Consider the following 19105-nt stretch of genomic DNA (forward strand, 5'->3'; position numbering starts at 1 on the left):
ATTAGAAAAGCAGTATGTGATATATAAAAATATATGTTAGTATATTATATAACTTGCTACTTGATTTTCTTTTTCAGCTAAAAAGAATACAAACAAACTTTATCCTGAGCTTCCAAATGATTATGCCTCTGTGGGTAAGTACTAAGCTTACTGATATTTTATTAATGCAGTGTGAAATTTGAGAAGTCCTAAAAGTGCTTTGGAAGACAGCTAACAATATCTGACCATATGTATTTTTCTTTATTGTCCATGTGTTAAAATGAGATTCATGTCTTGTATGCTCTTCTGAAAATATTCCATAAATGTGAATCTTATTCCTTGGCTTTACATTCCAACAATGACGTTCCTTTTCTGAACAGGAAAAGTTCTTCTGCTTTATTCAGTGAGCTTGAAAAATGCACTGAAAGTAGTAAAACTGTTTTACATTATCACCTAATTGAAGTGAAAAAGAAAGCTGATATAACAAGCTTGTTTCCATGTCCTTATGCAACGTACTGTAACTCCTATTTTAATTAAAAAGTGCTTCCACAGGTCATATCTGATTATGCTGGCATAAACACAGATTTCCACTGTGGTTATACTCCTTGAGTTTTTGTATTGAGTTGAGGTAACTCTGCATTATACTACTTGTTCGTTGTTCTATTTTGATTCTCTTAAGTATAAAGTGGTTTCAGCTCTAACGGGAGAATCTTACTCTGTAGTATTTGCACTGTAACTCTTGAACCATGGGGCCCATCATCTGGAAACTTGTGATCTGTTAGGAAAAAAAATTATTATAAAAATGGTTATGGGCAAGAAGGAGGACCCAGGAAATTACAGGCCAGTCAGCCTCCCCTCCATCCCTGGAAAGGTGATGGAACAGCTCATTCTGGATGTCACCTCTAAGCAGGTGGAGGACAAGAAGGTTATCAGGAATAGGCAACACGGATTCACCAAGGGGAAATCATGCTTGACCAATCTGATAACCTTCTACGATGGCTGGGTAGTTGAGGGGAGAGCAGTGAATGTTGTCTACCTTGTGTTCAGCAAGGCTTTTGACACTGTCTCCCAGAACATCTTCATAGGTAAGCTCAGGAAGTGGGGGCTTGATGAGTAAACAGTGAGGTGGACGGAGAACTGGCTGAATGGCAATGCTCAGAGGGTTGTGACCAGCGGTGCAGACTCTTAATTGGAGGCCTGTAGCTGGTGGTGTTTTCCAGGGGTCAGTTCTGAGTCTAGCCTTGTTCAACTTCTTCATCAAGGACCTGGATGAAGGGACAGAGTGTACGCTCAGCAAGTTTGCTGATGGTACAAAACTGGGAGGGGTGGCTAATACACCAGAAGGCTGCGCTGCCATTCAGCGAGACCTGGACGGGCTGGAGAGTTGGGCAGAGAGGAACCTGATGTGTAGGGTCCTGCACCTGGGGAGGAATAACCCCACACATCAGTACAGGCTGGGGTAAACCTGCCGGAGAGCAACCCAGCGTAGGAGGACCTGGAAGTGCTGGCAGACAAGTTGCCCCTGAGCCAGCAATGTGCCCTCATGGCCAAGAAGGCCAATGGTAGCATGGGATGCATGAGGAGGAGTGTGGCCATCGGGTCGAGGAAGGTTCTCCTCCCTCTCTGCTCTGCCCTGGTGAGGCCGCATCTGGAGTGCTGTGTCCAGTTCTGGGCTGCCCAGTTCAAGAAAGACAAGGGACTATTGGAGAGAGTCCAGTGGAGGGCAATGGAGATGATGAGGGGACTGGAGCATCTCCCTGATGAGGAAAGGCTGAGGGAACTGGGTCTGTTCAGCCTGGAGAAGAGAAGACTGAGAGGGGATCTCAGCAATGCTTATAAATACCTTAAGCGTGGGTGTCAACAGGATGGGGCCAGACTCTTTCAAGTGGTGCCCAGCGACAGGTTAAGGGGCAATGGGCACAAACTGAAACTCAGGAAGTTCTATCTGAACATGAGGAAGAACTTCTGTACTTTGAAGGTGACAGCCCTGGCACAGGCTGCCCAGAGAGGTTGTGGAGTCTCCTTCTCTGGAGATATTCAAAACCCGCCTGGATGCGATCCTGTACAACTTGCTTCAGCAAGAGGGGTTGGACCAGATGATCTCCAGAGGTCCCTTCCAACCCCAACCATTCTGTGACTCTGTGATGTTTGTTTGGCTGCTATAGTGTTCCCTCCCACCAGGAGTCTCATCTTTCACAGGTAAAAGACTGTTAGCTGTTTCAAAGTCAGTGAAATAAATCATTTCTCCCATTAAAAATATTGTCCATTTCATAAATAAATGTTTTAGTGGTCTCTGCTAGGATCAAAACTAAGACCAAGGCATTCCATATTACATATATGTATATGTTTATATATACGTGAATATGTACGCACATGTTCACATGTGGCATGCACCACTTGAAAGTAAAATAAAACAAAGGATCTCTTTTTCACTTTTGAAAATGGAGCTAAAATCAAGCTTGATAATAGATCACAGTGAAAAGTCTATTTCAGGCAGAGTACTGTGATTTAACACAGGATTTAAACTCTGTTGTCTGAAGGCCAAAATCGTATTTTTCATTTCTTGTTTCATGTAATTAAATATTTTCACTAAAAATTAAGACAAATTATATGTGTCATCGTCTTTACATTCCCCTCCATATCTTCTCTCAATGCATGCTGTTGATGTGTGTCTGTTGAGGGGACTAACATAGGAGGATCTTAAGCTGAGCTGTTGATGGGACTTCTGCAGATCAGAGACTTTCTGAGAATCAAAATTTGCTCTTGTGCTGTAGGATCTTTACCAGGAAAAGAATGATGACTCCAGTGATCTGTACTCAGTAGCTGTCATGCAAAAAAGAAAGAAAAATTGGTCTTCTGGCCATTAAAACTAAACTTTCCCAGTCTTAAAAAAACCCTGACCAACCGAGAAGAGGTTTCTAAAGCAATAGAAAAAACTTGCACACCTTTACTGTATTAAAGGGAGTGTTCTTCCATTCAGGTGTAAGTGACAAGGTAAAACCTTCCAGAGCCATCTGTTGATGGCTTTGAAGATTCTTTGAAATCAAAATGTAGACTCAATCAGTCTAGTCCTGAGGATTCCTAACAATTTCTAGAAATACAGAAGCTTATCTTTGAGGAGTACAAGAGGTAGTAGGATCTTGTGTAAATGACACTATCTGCAAGAAATGTTGTCTCATGGTAGTTTTCGTTTACTTTAGAAGCTGGGCATGGTATATTTTGCTTTTTATTGCAAATAGTATTTCCATAGGTAACAGTTCAAATGCTATCTGAATCCACAGCAGTACTATATGTTTCTAAGGGCTAAAGAATTGTTCTTATCACAGGCAAAAATCAAGGCTGAAGTCAGTTCACCTGAGTGTCTCAATACCGTAGCCTACGTGCATGGTGGTGGGAGGCTGGAAAAGAGTTGGCAGTCCCTTTCACATCAGTACAAAGGGTGTATTAATGCTGGGTGATGGAACAGAAGGAGCCTTAAGGCCATACCTCCTGTCAATAATCTCTCCCTGCCTGTTTATAGGCCAGATGATTTCAACAGAGCTGCCTAGCAGCTGTAGCTCATACTAGCCAATTTTTCTTGCAGGATTAGTTGCTGCAATAGATGTTCTACAGTGATCTGAAAAAAAGACTCAACATTTTTTCCATCTTTCTAGTTTGAAAAAAAAATTAGATGACTAATAGAAAAGTGCATGAAACTAATCTTTAGGAAGCTACATTTTAGGTATAATGGCTAGTGCAGGGGTAGGTTTTGATGTTGAGCACAAGCTTGTCTGGGTTGCCAGTAGTAAGGACTTGCTTTTGGGCGGGGACCGGGGAGGTTGGCATTGTGTTATCAGGCTTTGGTTTTGCAACAGTTACAAAAGTAGTAGAAAGGTTGAAACCTTAATTTTTCTCATTAGATTGAAGAAGAGCTAGACTTGTGGATGAAACATTTTTAATTATTTTATGTGAACCTGAATTATCTAGATAGGTAATGTAATATAATCTATTTCAAATGCAAGAAGAATGTTAAATGAAAAACATGTTTTTCTAAACTGATAATGTGATACTTGAACTCAGATGCAAGTAGATTATTTTCATGTAACTGAATAATACTTAAGGTAATGCATTTAGTTGTAAAATGAGGTTCAATAATGCTTTAAAATTATTCCAGAAACATGGAAATACAACAAATTTTATTAAAAAAAATAATAATTTCCAGAGACCTTTTACAATTCTGGAAAAAATACTTAATAGCTGATACAGTTATTGTGACTCAGTGAAGTATGAAGTTTCTACAGTAGCAGAGATTTTTCTGGAGACTGTTCAGATAAAGAAATTACATTTGCTTATGAGTATGAAAGTTCATGCCTCCTCCCTTACTAGAATTAGGGATTTGCAGCTTCATTTTTCTACTTGTCCCCTCTGTTGTACAATCTAATGAAAGGGCTGACTGGTCCTTCCAAGCTTTACTACTGTGCTCTGGCATTACTTTATCTGGATAGAAGGTTTCTGCAGAGTTGTGTACCACATCTGTAATATAAATGACCTGTAGTTCTTTAGTGGACTGCTTGGGCATTGTAGACTCAGGAGAAGTTTATTTTATTAGGACAATTTTTTTGGATGCGCTAGGTTGATAGTTTGTCGCACTAGATTAGATAATCCTAGATATTAGTTTTTCATTAGTATTATGACTTCTAGTTATTTCTGCTTGGGGTTCTACCATGAAGCAGCAAGTAACCAAAAATGTAGATAAATGGTTACTTGACTTACCTGTCTGTCCTCCTAACAGTTTGCTGAATACTATACAATTCTGAAAACATTGTAGTGATGTGGTTTCCCAACTGAACTGGTAGCAGCAGGAGTAGCGATCTGCTAGTAAAAGCAGGAGCTGGGTTAAAGTGAATGTTGGTGAGAACTGAATCATTAACAGACAATTTGTTCAGAATCAGAAGTCAGTTCAGCTAATTGGAAAAGGACTGGTTCACATGTTTGGAAAAGAATCACTTAAAATTGCCAAGATACTGAAACAATCAGGAAATAGACTTGAGGCAGCAATGGGGATGAAAATGCAAAAAACCTTTTCCTTCCAAACACTGTTCTTTCACTATTAATTCACAATTATCAAAAATCATTGTGGGCTTGAGTTCTCTGGCCTCAAAAATGCATACTTGCTTAGTGTTTCATTCTGCCTCTGCTCAGTAATATGTTCCCTTTCAGTTTATGAACAAGAGGGTGGGTCTATGACTGCAGCACTGTAAGACAAAATGGTCATCGTAAACACAAAAGCAGTTCTTTTTATAACAGTGTAAGTATTTTGTCAAAATTTGGAGAAAGTAATGGTAGTGGTTGCATCTTTTAAGCAGTCATATGATTTGCTTAAGAAACTTCAAAGAACTTGTGCTTGTAAAGCCTAAGCATTCAAGGTGGGTTTTTTTTAGATTTCTCTCAGAAACATTGGCTTCCTTACCTTCCACAAGTACTTGAACTAAATATTTTTAAATTTAACTTTATCTCAGGGAAAATGTGTGCCCTCTTCTTTTGATTTTTGAACTGAATAAATTATCTATCTGCAGACATTGAACTCTTCAGAATATTGTGCATAAAATCATCACACCCAAACTTGATTACGGTAAAATTAAAAAAAAAAAAACCACAATGTTTTTTAGCAGAAACTTTTCATTTTGAAAATAATACGAAAATATTAACAGATCGTTAGTGCCCCATTATGCATATATTTGTATTCTTACATACTGAAAGAAGTGCTATATTGAGCCTACTCATGAAGACACAGAGGCAGATGAGAAATTTGTCATGGCTTTTAAGAAGCTAAAAAAACCCCTCTTTCCTTCAATGATGCTTTGAGTGATTTGTCAGCCTCATTATTAAAAATTTATACCTTCCCATATGAATTTGCAGCTTTTAGACAATGATGTTTGTTGTGGCTTTCTTCACTATATTAAAGAGCCCTTTCCTACCCAGAGGGTTTTTTTGTTCCCCTCTTCTTCCCTTTGAGACACTTGTGCTGTAATCAAATCACCTTTTGATCTTCCTTGATCTTTCTTTTGATTGGTAAACAGATTGATGTGCTCTTTGTCAGAAGTCATTTTCTCTTTCCTCTCAAAATTTTAAGTAGTGCTACAAATAGAAAATTCTGAGATGTGAGCTCACTGAGATCAGTAAGATTTGGACTCCTAAAAGCTGTAACGAATTTGGTCTAAACTCGAGTCCTTACCTTTTTTAATTATTTATTTATTCATTTATTTATTTTAACCTTCTTACATATTTGCTACTCTATGATAAAACAGTTGAGACAATATCAGCCCTTTTTGGTTAGGTGGTACCGTGAGGTTGTGGTGAACTCAGTTTGTGTTAACTAAATCCCTCTCAGAGATGCTGCTTTTCATAGTTACGGTTCTCCAGGAATCGGGTCTGGCCCAATTTTCTATAATTTCAGAGATGATCTCAGTGTTTCTTTCGGTAATCTATGAATGCCAGATGGTTCAGTAGATCTATGAAAATCTATTTGCTCTGAAGAATTCCAAGACAGATTTTCATACATCCTGAAATGTATTTTGGCAAGGAAACTTGAGGGTCTGTGTGTGAATTTCTTTTTCTTGGTACATTATGAGGTTTTTTTTGTGGCCAGTTAAAAATGTCAGTGTTGACTAAGCCAACACAGTTATATGGACTAAGAATTCACACACTGCTTCTGAGGAAAAAAACTTTAAAAAAAAAAAATAAATCTGTTCTGCAGTTCTTTGAGCGTGACAGCATAATTTTTACTTGTGACTTCACCTCCTATTTCACTTATTGTACTTGAATACTTGTTCTGCTGTTCAGTTTCCATCTGACTTATGACCTTGTTATTTTTAGAGCTACTACCCTTTAGGATAATATTGATCAAACTCAGGGAAAAGACAAAATACAACCTGGAACCTGGACACCATTCTAGCTGTCACTGCATTAATTAGTACCTCTAATTACATGTACTACTGAGCTTGTTTAAACGCACTGTGGTGAAACAATGGAATTTTTAGTTAGAGCTGCTGAATGAAAGCACCACTGTATGTGCTTGCAACTTTAAAACAGGCTTGCTTTGCTAAATGTGTATGAAGCAATCACTTTATTTTTCTGATATGCTTCTCTTAACTTAGTTTTAGCAGAACTAGTACTATTTTGGAACAACTCAAATTTAACTGGAAGTCTAACATACAGCTATTTATATCAGCCATGCAGTTCCACATTTGGAAATACCCACTGACAGAAAAATTCTGACAACTGCACTACGAGAGAAATGTAAGTGTGCCCAAACTTGCTCTTGATGAGCAACTTTTGACTTGGGCATTTTTATTGTAATTAAGACTAGACACAACAATAGTAATCATCAGTTTTGGAGCCAGTAAAATTCAGATATCTCTGTGGTCTAAGGCTAACTTTTTCCCAGTGTAATACCTGAATTTTTGCTTTTCCTTTGTTGTCAGAAACCATATGCTTAAAGTCTGTCTTTCTAGGATATTGTCAGTATTGCAATTTCTGCTTATTTCTGTCTGAAGACGATTAGATATTCCTTTAGGTGCTGTGGATGTGTGCTGGGTATTTCGAACTGAAAAAAAGCCACTTTTCATTCTTCAGATCATGAATTGCTCCTTTTCCAAGAAAGGCAGAGATTTGCTGTAGGATCAAGTAGAACTACTTCACATTGTAAGCAAGAACCCTCATCAAGCTGTGCAGTAATCTGTTTCTTCTACACTATAATTTGAGGAGCAACTCTAGCAGATTATGAACTGTAAAATCAGTAAGACAGCTCAGTGTGACTAATAGATATTTGTTTTAGAAAACTTTTACAAAGTGAGATATATGATATATCTGTCATAATCCTTCATAACACTGTCTACTAATTTAGTAAACATGAAGAAGTTGGCCGCTTGAAAAGTAACTAAAGTACATTTTGGGTTGTTTGTTTTTAAGAGTTTTAGCTAAGCTTGGTCTATTTTTGTGTTTTTCGTGGCAAGGCTTGTGACATGTTTATATTTAGTTACCGGAAGAATAAAACATCCATCTGGTGGTCCCCCACAGTATTAATTTTCTTGCTATTATAAGCTCTTTCTTAATACTAACCAAACCCAGGAAATCCCAGGAAATTATTTTTGAGACTATTTTGAGACTATCCCTGATTCACTTTTACTAGGATCGTACTATTACTATTGTGAATGTAGTAAGTCAGATAATCAAGCTGCTTATGGCTTATGTTGTGGCAAGCTGAGAGGAAAATATGTAGCATGCAGGACTTTACTGGTCATACTGAAACAAATGACTTACCATGTATAATCAGCTAACTCAAAATACAAGGCACAGAGAGATTGAGGTCAGACGTGCTGGGATGAAATTGGGGTCTTTCTGATGTGTGCCTGCATTGGCAGAGAGCTGTTATGCGAAATCTGAACCAGATATACTGGCATGGGGAACAATATTTTTTTCTTGCCATTTTTTAATGGCTTGGAATAAAAATGAGGAAATTGGACCTAAATCATAGGAAAATCTCAGTGTGATCTACACTTATTTTTTAAGTGTAAAGCACCACTAAGGTGATAATTCTGATTCACAGCAGTTAAAATGTGAAATTTTTCATGTGAACATACAAATGCTAAATGGTATAGGTTAAAGTCTTTTGTCTGAGACCTTTGAAAAGTATGGAGCTTAATGTTTTAGCATATTGACAAAATATATGCTTTAAAAGTTGTCTCAAAACTGTGTACTGCATTAGATAGTATTTTCTTTCTGTGTTGTTCAAATAGTAGGACAAAGGTAAGTTTAAATTGCTTTTCTATCTATTTATCTAGAAAAGCCTTTGGGAGTATGGGAGCTTCTGCTTCATTAATACTAATAGAAGCCAAACAGGACTTTTAAGTACCTCAAGGAAGTGCTAGATATACATGATTTCTATCCAGACTGTGAAAAAATGCCCTGTGCTTGATTGACTTGAGATGAAAGCTAACACTGATCCAAGAAATGGAGGTCGTTTTACGGTAATGGTAGGGTGACGCTTTACAGATCCATCTTGATAGCAGGGACAAGAAACTTCACTGCATCTGAAAACTGCATGTTTGAGAACATCCTGTCTTCCACATAGTCCCCAATGCTACCTTTATCTCTGGTGAGAGCCAGGAAGGAGATGGGAAGAAATACTGCATATCTGTTCCTGGAAGGATACTGAACATCCACTTTATACTAAGTGCTAAGGGAAGACTGATAATACTTTCCTTTCTTTGGGAATTCATTAGTTTTTGCCCTGATGGAACAACCACTTTAAATATATTTTTCCATGAGCAGTAAAATTAAGTGCCGTGGTTCCCCAAAAAGTGATGTGTTCTCTGGCATGGAGGGACCTGGGATCCTGCATCTACCTTGGCTGTGCTAGTTCGGCGTTACATCGTGCAGATCAGCCAGCTGGATATTGCTCGTTGAACCAAGAAGGTCATTCACATTTTGTGGAAAAACTGGCAGTTCCTGAATAAGAAATAGGAGGCTTCGCAAAAATAAATCAATAAGACAAACATTAATATAAACTAAATTAGTATAACAACCTTTCTAGAAATGGTGTAATAATATTTCTCACTTTTACAAAAAGATATGGTTTCAAGAAACTTCCCACCTGTTCATGGGAAGGTCTGGCAAGGATTTCATTGAGGCTTCTCTGGGTATTTTCCATTGGGTTTCTCTTTCTCATTAACAATTTTATTGCCATATTAGGCAACCTTCACACACTCTTTTTCCAGTTGTTTGTTTCTTTAAGAAGCTGAACTGGAAACGACTTCTCATTTCCTTTCCACAAGAGTAGGTCTTGTTAATTTGTTCATACACTGTGAGACTTGCACTCCTCTTCCCCCTTTCCTCTGAGTGGTGCATGTTTGTGTTCTTAGCAGATCCTTTGCTATTTAGCAAGGAAGGTGTCAAAAGAAGATTAAAAGAAATAAGAAATTAGAAAACTCATCTGTAAAGAAAATGAAAGGGAAAAACTTACTCTGGTACACAATTTCATGTATTGGTCCCTGCCACAAGGTTCAGACTGTCTCTTCCCTACTCCTTCCACCAGTTCTGCTATTTGTCAACTACTACAGAAGGATGAGGAAGAATTTGAGATTAGTGGTACAGCTGGGTATTGGGCAGCAGAGAAAGTTTGTAGCTACTGTTGGGGGTAAAAAAAAAATCTGCTTTCATGTTTCTTGCACATTGGACGAATCAGAGTTAGTGGCTGAATCCCATCTGCAAGCCAGAGTTTCTTCATACTTGAACTAAGGGATATTTTTTTCACAAATGTAGTTACTGTAAGCTTTTTCTTTTGAAGGAGCATCTACACATCCAGTATTTCACTTGACCTAAAAGCATAGGTAGCATTATGTCATGTTCATAGGAGTATGAAGAATACTGTCAATACCATTCTTAAATTTTAACTGAAAATTGCAGGACTGTTTGCTGTTTCATTTCATGAACTTTATCGTAACTGTGTACTTTTTGACCAGGCTGATGTAATGAGTATTCAGCGAAGGCTGGCTGGGAAGCATAATGTGAACACAGGTTGGGTGATGGTGGCCGTTCAAGATGCTTCATCCTCATGAGGGTGGATGTTGCAAGTTGCAGAGTTTGCACTGATCAGTTTAGGCTCTAGTTCATGGGTCTGTGCTGTTTCTAGCTCTTGCTGAAGTTGTTCTGTGATGAAGTAGGGGTATCTGCCTTTGTCCTACCAGTTTACACTGTGATCAAATAATACAGGATTGTGCCATGGGATACTCTAAGTGGAAATAAAATTGCTTGGGTCACCATTTGGCAGAGGAAGGGAACATCTCTTCAATACTTTTTGAAGTTATAAGCTGATGGAGCCTGTGGTACAGGCAGAGCTAATAATGGCTGAACTTGTGGTAGAGTAACATAACAGGGATGAGAATAAGTAATTGTGCCAAGAATAAATCCTAGATTAGATTTCAACAGCCCCTGAGCCCCTTAACCCAACTACAGTTAACAAGAGATTTCTATATATTGCAGGTGTTCACATAATCTAAATATATTATCATGAAAGTGGTAGACTTTGTATTAAAATAGTTAGGAGATACTCACCAGCTTTTTTTACAGAAAGCAGTTTCTGAATCTTTCTCTTTTAATGACTTGATATTTATTTCTGCTTTCCATCTAAATTTATTCTCAGCAAGATTAAGTCAGTTTTGTCTTATGCTTTCCTGTTCTTTAGCTGAAATACCTTTCTGTCTTATTCCTTTGTAGTAGTAACCTCTTTCATCTGAGTTTTATTCTGTGAAGCTCATTTTCATTTCCCCTTGAAAACAGGCTTTCTGTTCCTGGTCATCCTGCTCCTTGTCCAGTTTTAAATATTGATGATGAGGATTGTCAACAGCACTTCAAATAAGCCTTGTACAATAATATTATTTTGTATGTTTCTCTATGAGATACCTCTTTGTCTCATATAATTTTATTATTTTTAACCATTTTTTCTAACAAGTGCGGAGAAGTTTTCTCCATTAAAGGCTGAAAAAAATTTTCAATTGGTATTTCACAAAACATTTCACAAGAAACTGGTAGAAACTATAGAATTAAGTCTGGTTTACTGCTGCTTTTTTTTTTTTTTTTTTGGAGACTGTAGGTTGTTTCCCAGACTGGGGTAAAAGCTAAGACTTACATCAAGTGAACTAGCTCATGCACCAATAACACATTAGCATAACTTTTGAATCTGGCAATAGAGAGATTTGTGCAGCAAAATACAGAGACAATGTATTCAGGTTGAGTTGTTAACTCAGTATGTGTAGGGGAAACATGGAGAAGCTTGTCAACATAATAAAAGATCCGCAAATCGTTCCTAAATTGTCAGTTTGACCTGAATAAAATAGTGCTCAGTTCTCGTTACTGTACTGTACTTTTCAGAATATGAAGGTTATGCTTAGTGTTGCAGCTCAGCCTTTGCAGTATGATATCAACACGGGCATTATTTGCATTAATGTAGTCTTGAACATAATAAAGCCCTCGACGTTGATATAGTTTATCTGACCATTTCAGTTTGAATGAAAATTTAAATGTTTTTTGAAAAGGCAGAAAATTCCAAAAAGTAGTCAGCAAAAGTACTGTTATGGAATTGACTCTTGCAACCAGGAGGTGGGTTTTTTATATCCTAAATACCAAATACATCCACAGATGCTTGACAAAAATGGCACTTCTTTAATGCAAAAGCTGAGTGTGCTGAAACAAAGATAGAAAGCATTCCATCAGCAGATGAAGATGATGAGCCAGCATGTTCCCTAGTAGGCCAGAAACTCAAAAACAGTGAAATGTGTTTCTTACTGAATGAGCTTAATTTGCACAGTAACTTAAACTTTAAATATAGGCAGGTCTGTTTCAACCACCAATGAAACCACTGGCTTTCTTTGCTAGATGTGACATCGTTCAGCAATGACACAAATTGGTGACATGGAAGCTGCTTTGAAATGGTCCATTTCCAGCTTATGTGAAAGAGGTCATAAATACTTGAGCCTTTTCCTGGCTTTTATGAGTCTATTATAAAAATGTGTATAATACCTCCATTCCATGCATTCAGATTTTCAGATGATGATGATTTTCTTATCTGTTGAGGCTCTGGAGCAAAACTGAGGGTAGTATACCTGGTACGGAACATCTGTGGCTAACTTTGCTTTGTACTGTCTTTAACAACAAGTATTAAACATGGAATAGCTTTTTTCAGCCACCGTTTCTTTGTTAATGGAAAACGTAGTTATTAAGTTATTCCAGAAATCAACTGGAGGGCTTTGTAACACCGGAAACCTGGACAAATTACCTAGCTGAAGTAATAGATAACATCTAGCTCTGCAACTAATTCAGAAAATAGGGTTTGCTAAGACAATTCCCAGGGAAGTGGAAGAGGGCTTAATATTTGGTTTTGCACTCCTTTCCAGGACTGGGGTGGTCATTTAATACCAAGAGGTGTTAAAGAGTATAGTTCCTGGAATGATACTGGACTTCCTTGATATTATCCAAGGTACCATGAACGTTTTGAAATTACCTTAAATCTACAGCTGCTGTAACAAAGTGGACATCAGGCCTTCTGGATATAGGACACTTTTTTGCCTGTAAGTGATTGTAGAATAGAGCAAAGCAACTGGTGCCTGCCCTCCCTCTTCAGAGCAGATTTGTGTAACTGAGGGCACAGAGAGGCATTTGTGTGAGAGTTTAAAGGGTGCTGCTTTACTGCAGTGTCGGTGAAGCTCAGTTACCCCAAAAAGTCTATCCTCATTTTCCTAGTTATGAAGATGGAATTGTTTTCAGATTTCAATGTTGAATTTAAAAACTCCAAGGATCTTAAGAAGCTTTTTTTCAGAAAGTAGAGAAAGACAAGTGGTTTTGTTTACTTACCCCAAACAAACCATAGTTACTAGCAAAACAACAGCTAAGGCAAGAGATTATTTGTTCTGAGCATGATTTGCTGAATATCATGTCTCCTGACCTTTGATCAGATGAGCATTATTGGAGATTAATTGGATCAATGGTGGCATATGACATACTTCAAGTATCTGTACAGAAAGATTTATGCTTATATCTGATTATAGCAGATTAGTACCTGTAGATATAAAATGTCAAATCTACCGTGCATATTTAGGCCTTCCCAAACATCTGTTCAGTGAGATCTGAGGTGGTTGTTTTGTATATGCCCAGGGTTTTTGAGGTGAGTCTGCATTCAAAAAACAAAATTAAAAAGGCCATTAAGGAAATTAGTAGTTTAATGGGGATAGGACATTTGAGATTTCACTTGTAAGACTGCACAATCAGTTGGTTTTTAATTTGTCCAGAAACTACTAAAATGAAACTTGTAAGTAGTTATATGTCTGTTCTGCTCTAGAAGCTGAGATAAAACTCTTTCTTCTTGGGTTAAAGGCTGAGAGGTGTCATCTAAGATTATAGAAAACGAAGCACATTAGGTTGAAAGAAAAACTGATCTGTATACTGATGTGATAAAGAACTGAAATTACTTTCATGACTTCTAGTATTTAGGATACAGTTGGGCTACTATTTTTCTTTCTGAATGAGAGTTGCATGGAGACTTTTATCTAAGTAGGCATTAGCACATGTAATATTTTGTTGCCATTCAGGACCCGAAAAGTTTATTTCTTCAGAGAGTCCCAGTGTGTACCATACTAAAATATGCTTTTGCTTTACTCCGTTTTCTCCAAACCCTGCTGGCTGATATTTTGTCTTGTCTTGGGAGAAGAAAGCTGTGACATCTTTTAGTTTACTGCCGCCTTTGTGTAATAATTCATATGGCACTTGCTTTCATCCTTTCTCTGACTTTCCTTACTTCCATCTTAAGTCTTTAAACACAGACCAGTTGTTGCTTTCCAAAGAAGCTGCTGCTTTAGGCCTCTTGCCAGGCATTGTGAATGATAAATCCTGAGAACAGACATGGCCCAATAAGTGCCCAGTAAGTGAATCTTAACATTATAAGGTATTTCATTTCTGCTTATCATGACATTGTAACCTAGGTAATTCAGTAATCTGACTTAACTTTTGTGCAGCCTAACTGTGAACATGAACTCAACATCACCTTTGTAGGTCTGAGCCCCAACTTTGACCCAAACTTCACATTACCGAAACAATATTTGTTAGAAACTACTTATGAATAGTAAAGCCTTGGAATTCAAATATCATCTAAGCATGGACTATTAATTGCATTCAACTTCTACATGCATAAAACATTATGAAATATAAGTATCCAGTGAACTATACCTAAGGAGGTCTTAATCTCCAAGATGCCAATTTTCCAAAAGGCACATGACAGATACAGTATCTTATTCCATGTTTTTATTATTGCGTGTGGTCATAAAGTGGGTATTTTGAGGCACTGTTTCTTTCAATATTTCATAACTTCACTGTAGAAGTATTTTTTTTTGTTTACATTCTAGCAAGTAAATGAGCCAGTCCTTTTTAATAAAGGAATTACATAATATGTGCAAGAGGTTTTAAATTTGAGGAAATATTCAAACTGGTAGTCACATCCATCGTAAGCCATATATTTTTCTATTTCAATAACAGAATACTGTTTTCTGTTGCAGTTTTCATTTTTTTGATTGCTTTCTAAACTCTGAGTAGAAAAATCAGTTGTAACAAGATTTTTTTGTTGTATGTGTGCATGTTAGTAATAAACATAATTTTATGTACTTTAGTAGCTTTATTTCTTTTTCTGCGGTTTCAGAGGTATTCCGTGCTTTATTAACTTATAACATAAATGAAATAGTTTCCATTGTTTTGTTTCTAAGGAGACAAGTTTAGTCACATACATGCATGCTTTAAAACAACTGAACTATTTCTAAGATTGTCTTTTAGAACATCAACAAAGTGTGTCTTCAATTGTTTCTTTGTTCTAACTCATTCAAGTGTGACTAATTAGAGTTATTATGATCAAAACCGTTAATTCATGTATCTTTAATTTAAAACTAGTATTCGTTCTTGATTTAAAACTCTTACCTAAAAACAATTACAAAATGTAATAGTGATGTAAGGCATGAGATCCTTAAAATCAAAGGACTGAACAGCTTGCAGGAAACTGGCATGTAGGAATAATTAGTTGTTTCCTCAAAAATCCAGCACTAAGCCTTACATCTTTCTTCCACAAACTCCTTCTTATGTCCTTTCCAATGCTTCTTTGACTATCCCTGACACAACTCACCTAAGAAATCAAATATCTGTAGGGCATAGCTATATGTTCCTAAGTTATTTTCATAGCTGCTGTTCAGAAATAGATGTAAAATAAAATGGAAAGCAAGAGGGTAAGTTTAGATGTAGTAAAAGGTAGATACTGCCCAGTATGACTGATCATGCATAACCCTGACATCAGATTTGCCTTGTTCTTGAAAAAGGTGCTGTATCGCTGAGACTATTAGTAGTTTCAGCTTCATAATTCCTTGGAGAAGAGAGAACTGAAGAATTAGCACTGTATCAGACAACACACTGTCCAATTTCTCTCTCCATATTGGTGGCCCAGCACACAATTAGTGCTTTGACTTCAATCTGATTAATACTGTTCTTAACTGTTTCCTAAATTAGTATCAACAGGTGGGGTTTAGACGTGTTTCCTTAGTCTCTTTGAAATAGCTGCACCATTTAATTCATGTGCTAGTATTTCTTCTTATGGTCAGGGAACAGATGAAGGCACTAATCGCAGAGACATCTTTATTTTCCCTCCTAACTTTGCATCCCTCTAGTCTTCTGTTTGCTAGCTTCCTTTTTTTGTCTTTGGTAACCTTGGAACAGGTTCCATTATTGCGCACACAGACTTCTTTCCTTTCAAAACTTACTAATATTGAAAAAGTTTATAGAACTGATGACTATTTGTTGGATTAATGATTGTCAAACTAATGAGTAACATGTATGTTCAATATTGTATTATGTTGAATTCTAATATAGCTCTGGGTTTAGAGTTCTGGGATTTGGAGTACATCCATTCATACACAAAATCTATATCTATATTGAAGTTTCTTTAAATTAGGTACACATCCCTTTTATTTTGATTTCTCTCAATCTTCATTGTCAGTTTTTGTAGCTCCATTATCATTCTTCTAAATGCATTTGACCCCTTAGCTCTGTGTCGTCTAGCTTTATCACCTATTCTGCAGCTCAGCCTTCAGCTAAAAGAGTGGATCTGCTACATCGCTAATACCTCTCCTGTTCTCATACCTCAGCTTTCTGTGGCTTCCAGTTCCTCCAGTGTTCCCTGCTCTCCTTCCTCTTCCATTTTTTTTCTTTGGTGATTTCTTTGCTCATGGCTATGTCCTCATCAAAAAATCTGTTCTGACAGACTCCTGTGCTGATTTATCCTAAGTATTTTTTAATTTCTTTTCACATTCAGAAATAAATCCATGATCTCCACAAAATGAGTTCTCTGTTCCTTCAGTTCTGTCACCCTTCTATTTAAACAGCTCTGCACTTAATGGGTAGAGTGTGAGAAATCAGTTACCTACAGACCTCTTACCTGATGCTAATATTCTGTTTACTTATTTTTGAGAAAAATTAGGCTAAATTGAATAGATGTGGAAAAGAATAAGTCCCGTGAGTGGAGCAAGGAGTCTCTGATATGAGGTAGCTAAGTTATTTTTAGTGTAACGATCTGAAGGTTTAAAAAAATGGTTTTTGACTATAAAAGCATAAGGAAGGTAAATGCCAAGAAAGAAAGGTTTCAACCAAATGCCAGTGTCAACAAAAAGAAAAATTGATGTAAACTAGTAGTGAATTACTTGAAGCTGGACATTAAGAAAGCTGTCTTACCAGCTGGGGGAGTACGGCTCTGAAATAGCCTCCCCAGATGACTAACGGGGGCAAAGAGAGGAGTGGCCAAAAAGGTGGTTTAATGTCTGGCAACACACCTCACTCCAGCGTTAAGTCACAGAGAATGTGCTTTATTTAGTTACATGCTCCTAGTCTCACCTCTGTGGAAGTCTTGCATTACTAGACCATTCTTCAGGTTCTCGCCAGTGTCTGTCCCCTCTTACCAGTCCATACTGGGTATCTTTCAGGAGGATACTGATACGGATATAATGGTTCTACTTGTCCTCAGCTCATATCTTCTCTAAACTTTATAGCTTTCACAGATGCAGAAGATTCTCATTGGTTTATCGCCTCTCTCTGTTTGTCCCAGGTATCCATCCTATCTTGTCGCTTTTTTTGGACCCGTATTGCTGTTACCTAATCTTTTATCTTGTTGTTTTGGAGTTCTTCAGTACTAGGCTGGACCCTCTTTAAAGCAGTTTTTCTTGCACCCAGTTCAAGCCATTGGCTCTATCTATGCTGATAAACTAAACGTTGCCAGGGAATGTGCTCGGGCACTGAAACTGTATCATTTATTCCATTAAATTGTTAGCAGATTCCTGGTATGATTTGGTCTGGGACAGGTAGTGTCTGTCCTTAGTAGTTTGGAAGTTAGGATGTGCCAGAGATTGTCCCCACTGGTCAGTAGGAATGAAGCTACTCTGATTTGGAGACATGGAGTTTAACAGCATGGTCAGGGCCAGAGTGGCAGTTGGCCTTGGTACTCACTTCACGTTCACTGATGTAAATGTAACTGTTACTTCCAAGTCTCTGGTGACTTCTTTATAACCACAAATTAGAAGTCGTATTCCATCCTCCCTTAACCTGATAGCTAGATTAATTGTCTTCTGTTTTCTTTGGTAATACTTGTGCTCCCTGAATTCCATTGCTGGGCTATGTCTGTAATTGCCTTTACATCTGTATTTCCAGTGTGTCACTGAGCAGGCATCCTTATCAGTGCTCTATTTTTCTGTTATTTTGCAGCTAGCTATCCTTTGTCCCTTTTCATTTACTAGATAACACTTTCTGCAGACAATTCATAACTACCTTTGTTCGAGATCCATCTCTTCCTGCCTTACTCTGGTATTCCTTTGTTAGCTAATTATAAATTCAAGCTAAAAATGATCAAATAGAACCTGAAACTGCCTGTTGCTGACCACTACAGAGCACGTGTGATCTTCAAGTTGAGCTTCTTTAGAAGTTCTCACTTTCTGAGCAATGAGTCCTATAGATTGTTCTCTGAATACCATTTGAAAGATGCAGCCTTTTCTTTTTGTCTCCACTTTTGTCCAGGCTTTTGTCCTGTTATGATTCAATTGTTGCAACATCCTTCTGTCTGACCTTTACAAATTCAATATTCTTTTACTCTCATCTAGATTGAGTTCTTGCTTCAAAGTTAATTTCCTGCCCTATCACTTTGCCCATTCTTTACATTCCTCCACTGACTCCCAGGTGAAGTATGTCTTTCAGCTCAAACAGAACCAAAAGCACTCCCTGCCAGATCCAGCTTTCATCTCATTTTTGTGAGTATTACAGATTGAACTCAGTGGTTCTACCTACCTGCTTCAAAGATAAACTTAAGCTATTTCTCTGCATACCTTTAGGCATCATCATGGCCCAATGCTACTACATTCCTCAAGTAAAAATTTTAGGTCTTTAGTTCCTACTATCATGAGCCCTAGCACTAATTTAGAAGCTATTCCTGTCACTAGTAGTTGCCCTGATGCCTTCGGAACTTACTACATGCAATTTTCTTTGCCCACCCCTTGCCTTCCACATTCTAATGCACAGTGTG

The 19105-nt window shown here is 37.6% G+C and overlaps 1 protein-coding gene across 1 annotated transcript in view; it reads left to right on the forward strand.

Moving 5' to 3' along the window:
- SH3YL1 (SH3 and SYLF domain containing 1) overlaps positions 1-19105 on the forward strand; it is a gene marked incomplete at its 5' end in the record, with an annotated part of 38883 nt that overhangs the window by 11892 nt on the left and 7886 nt on the right. Inside the window, one exon of the mRNA XM_009698921.1 lies at positions 78-134. Within this exon, the coding sequence (XP_009697223.1) occupies positions 78-134 (57 nt within the window). The remainder of the gene's footprint in view (positions 1-77; positions 135-19105) is intronic.

The sequence above is a fragment of the Cariama cristata genome, unplaced genomic scaffold (genome assembly GCF_000690535.1).
Source record: "Cariama cristata isolate BGI_N322 unplaced genomic scaffold, ASM69053v1 scaffold14, whole genome shotgun sequence".
Classification (NCBI taxonomy): Eukaryota; Metazoa; Chordata; class Aves; order Cariamiformes; family Cariamidae; genus Cariama; species Cariama cristata.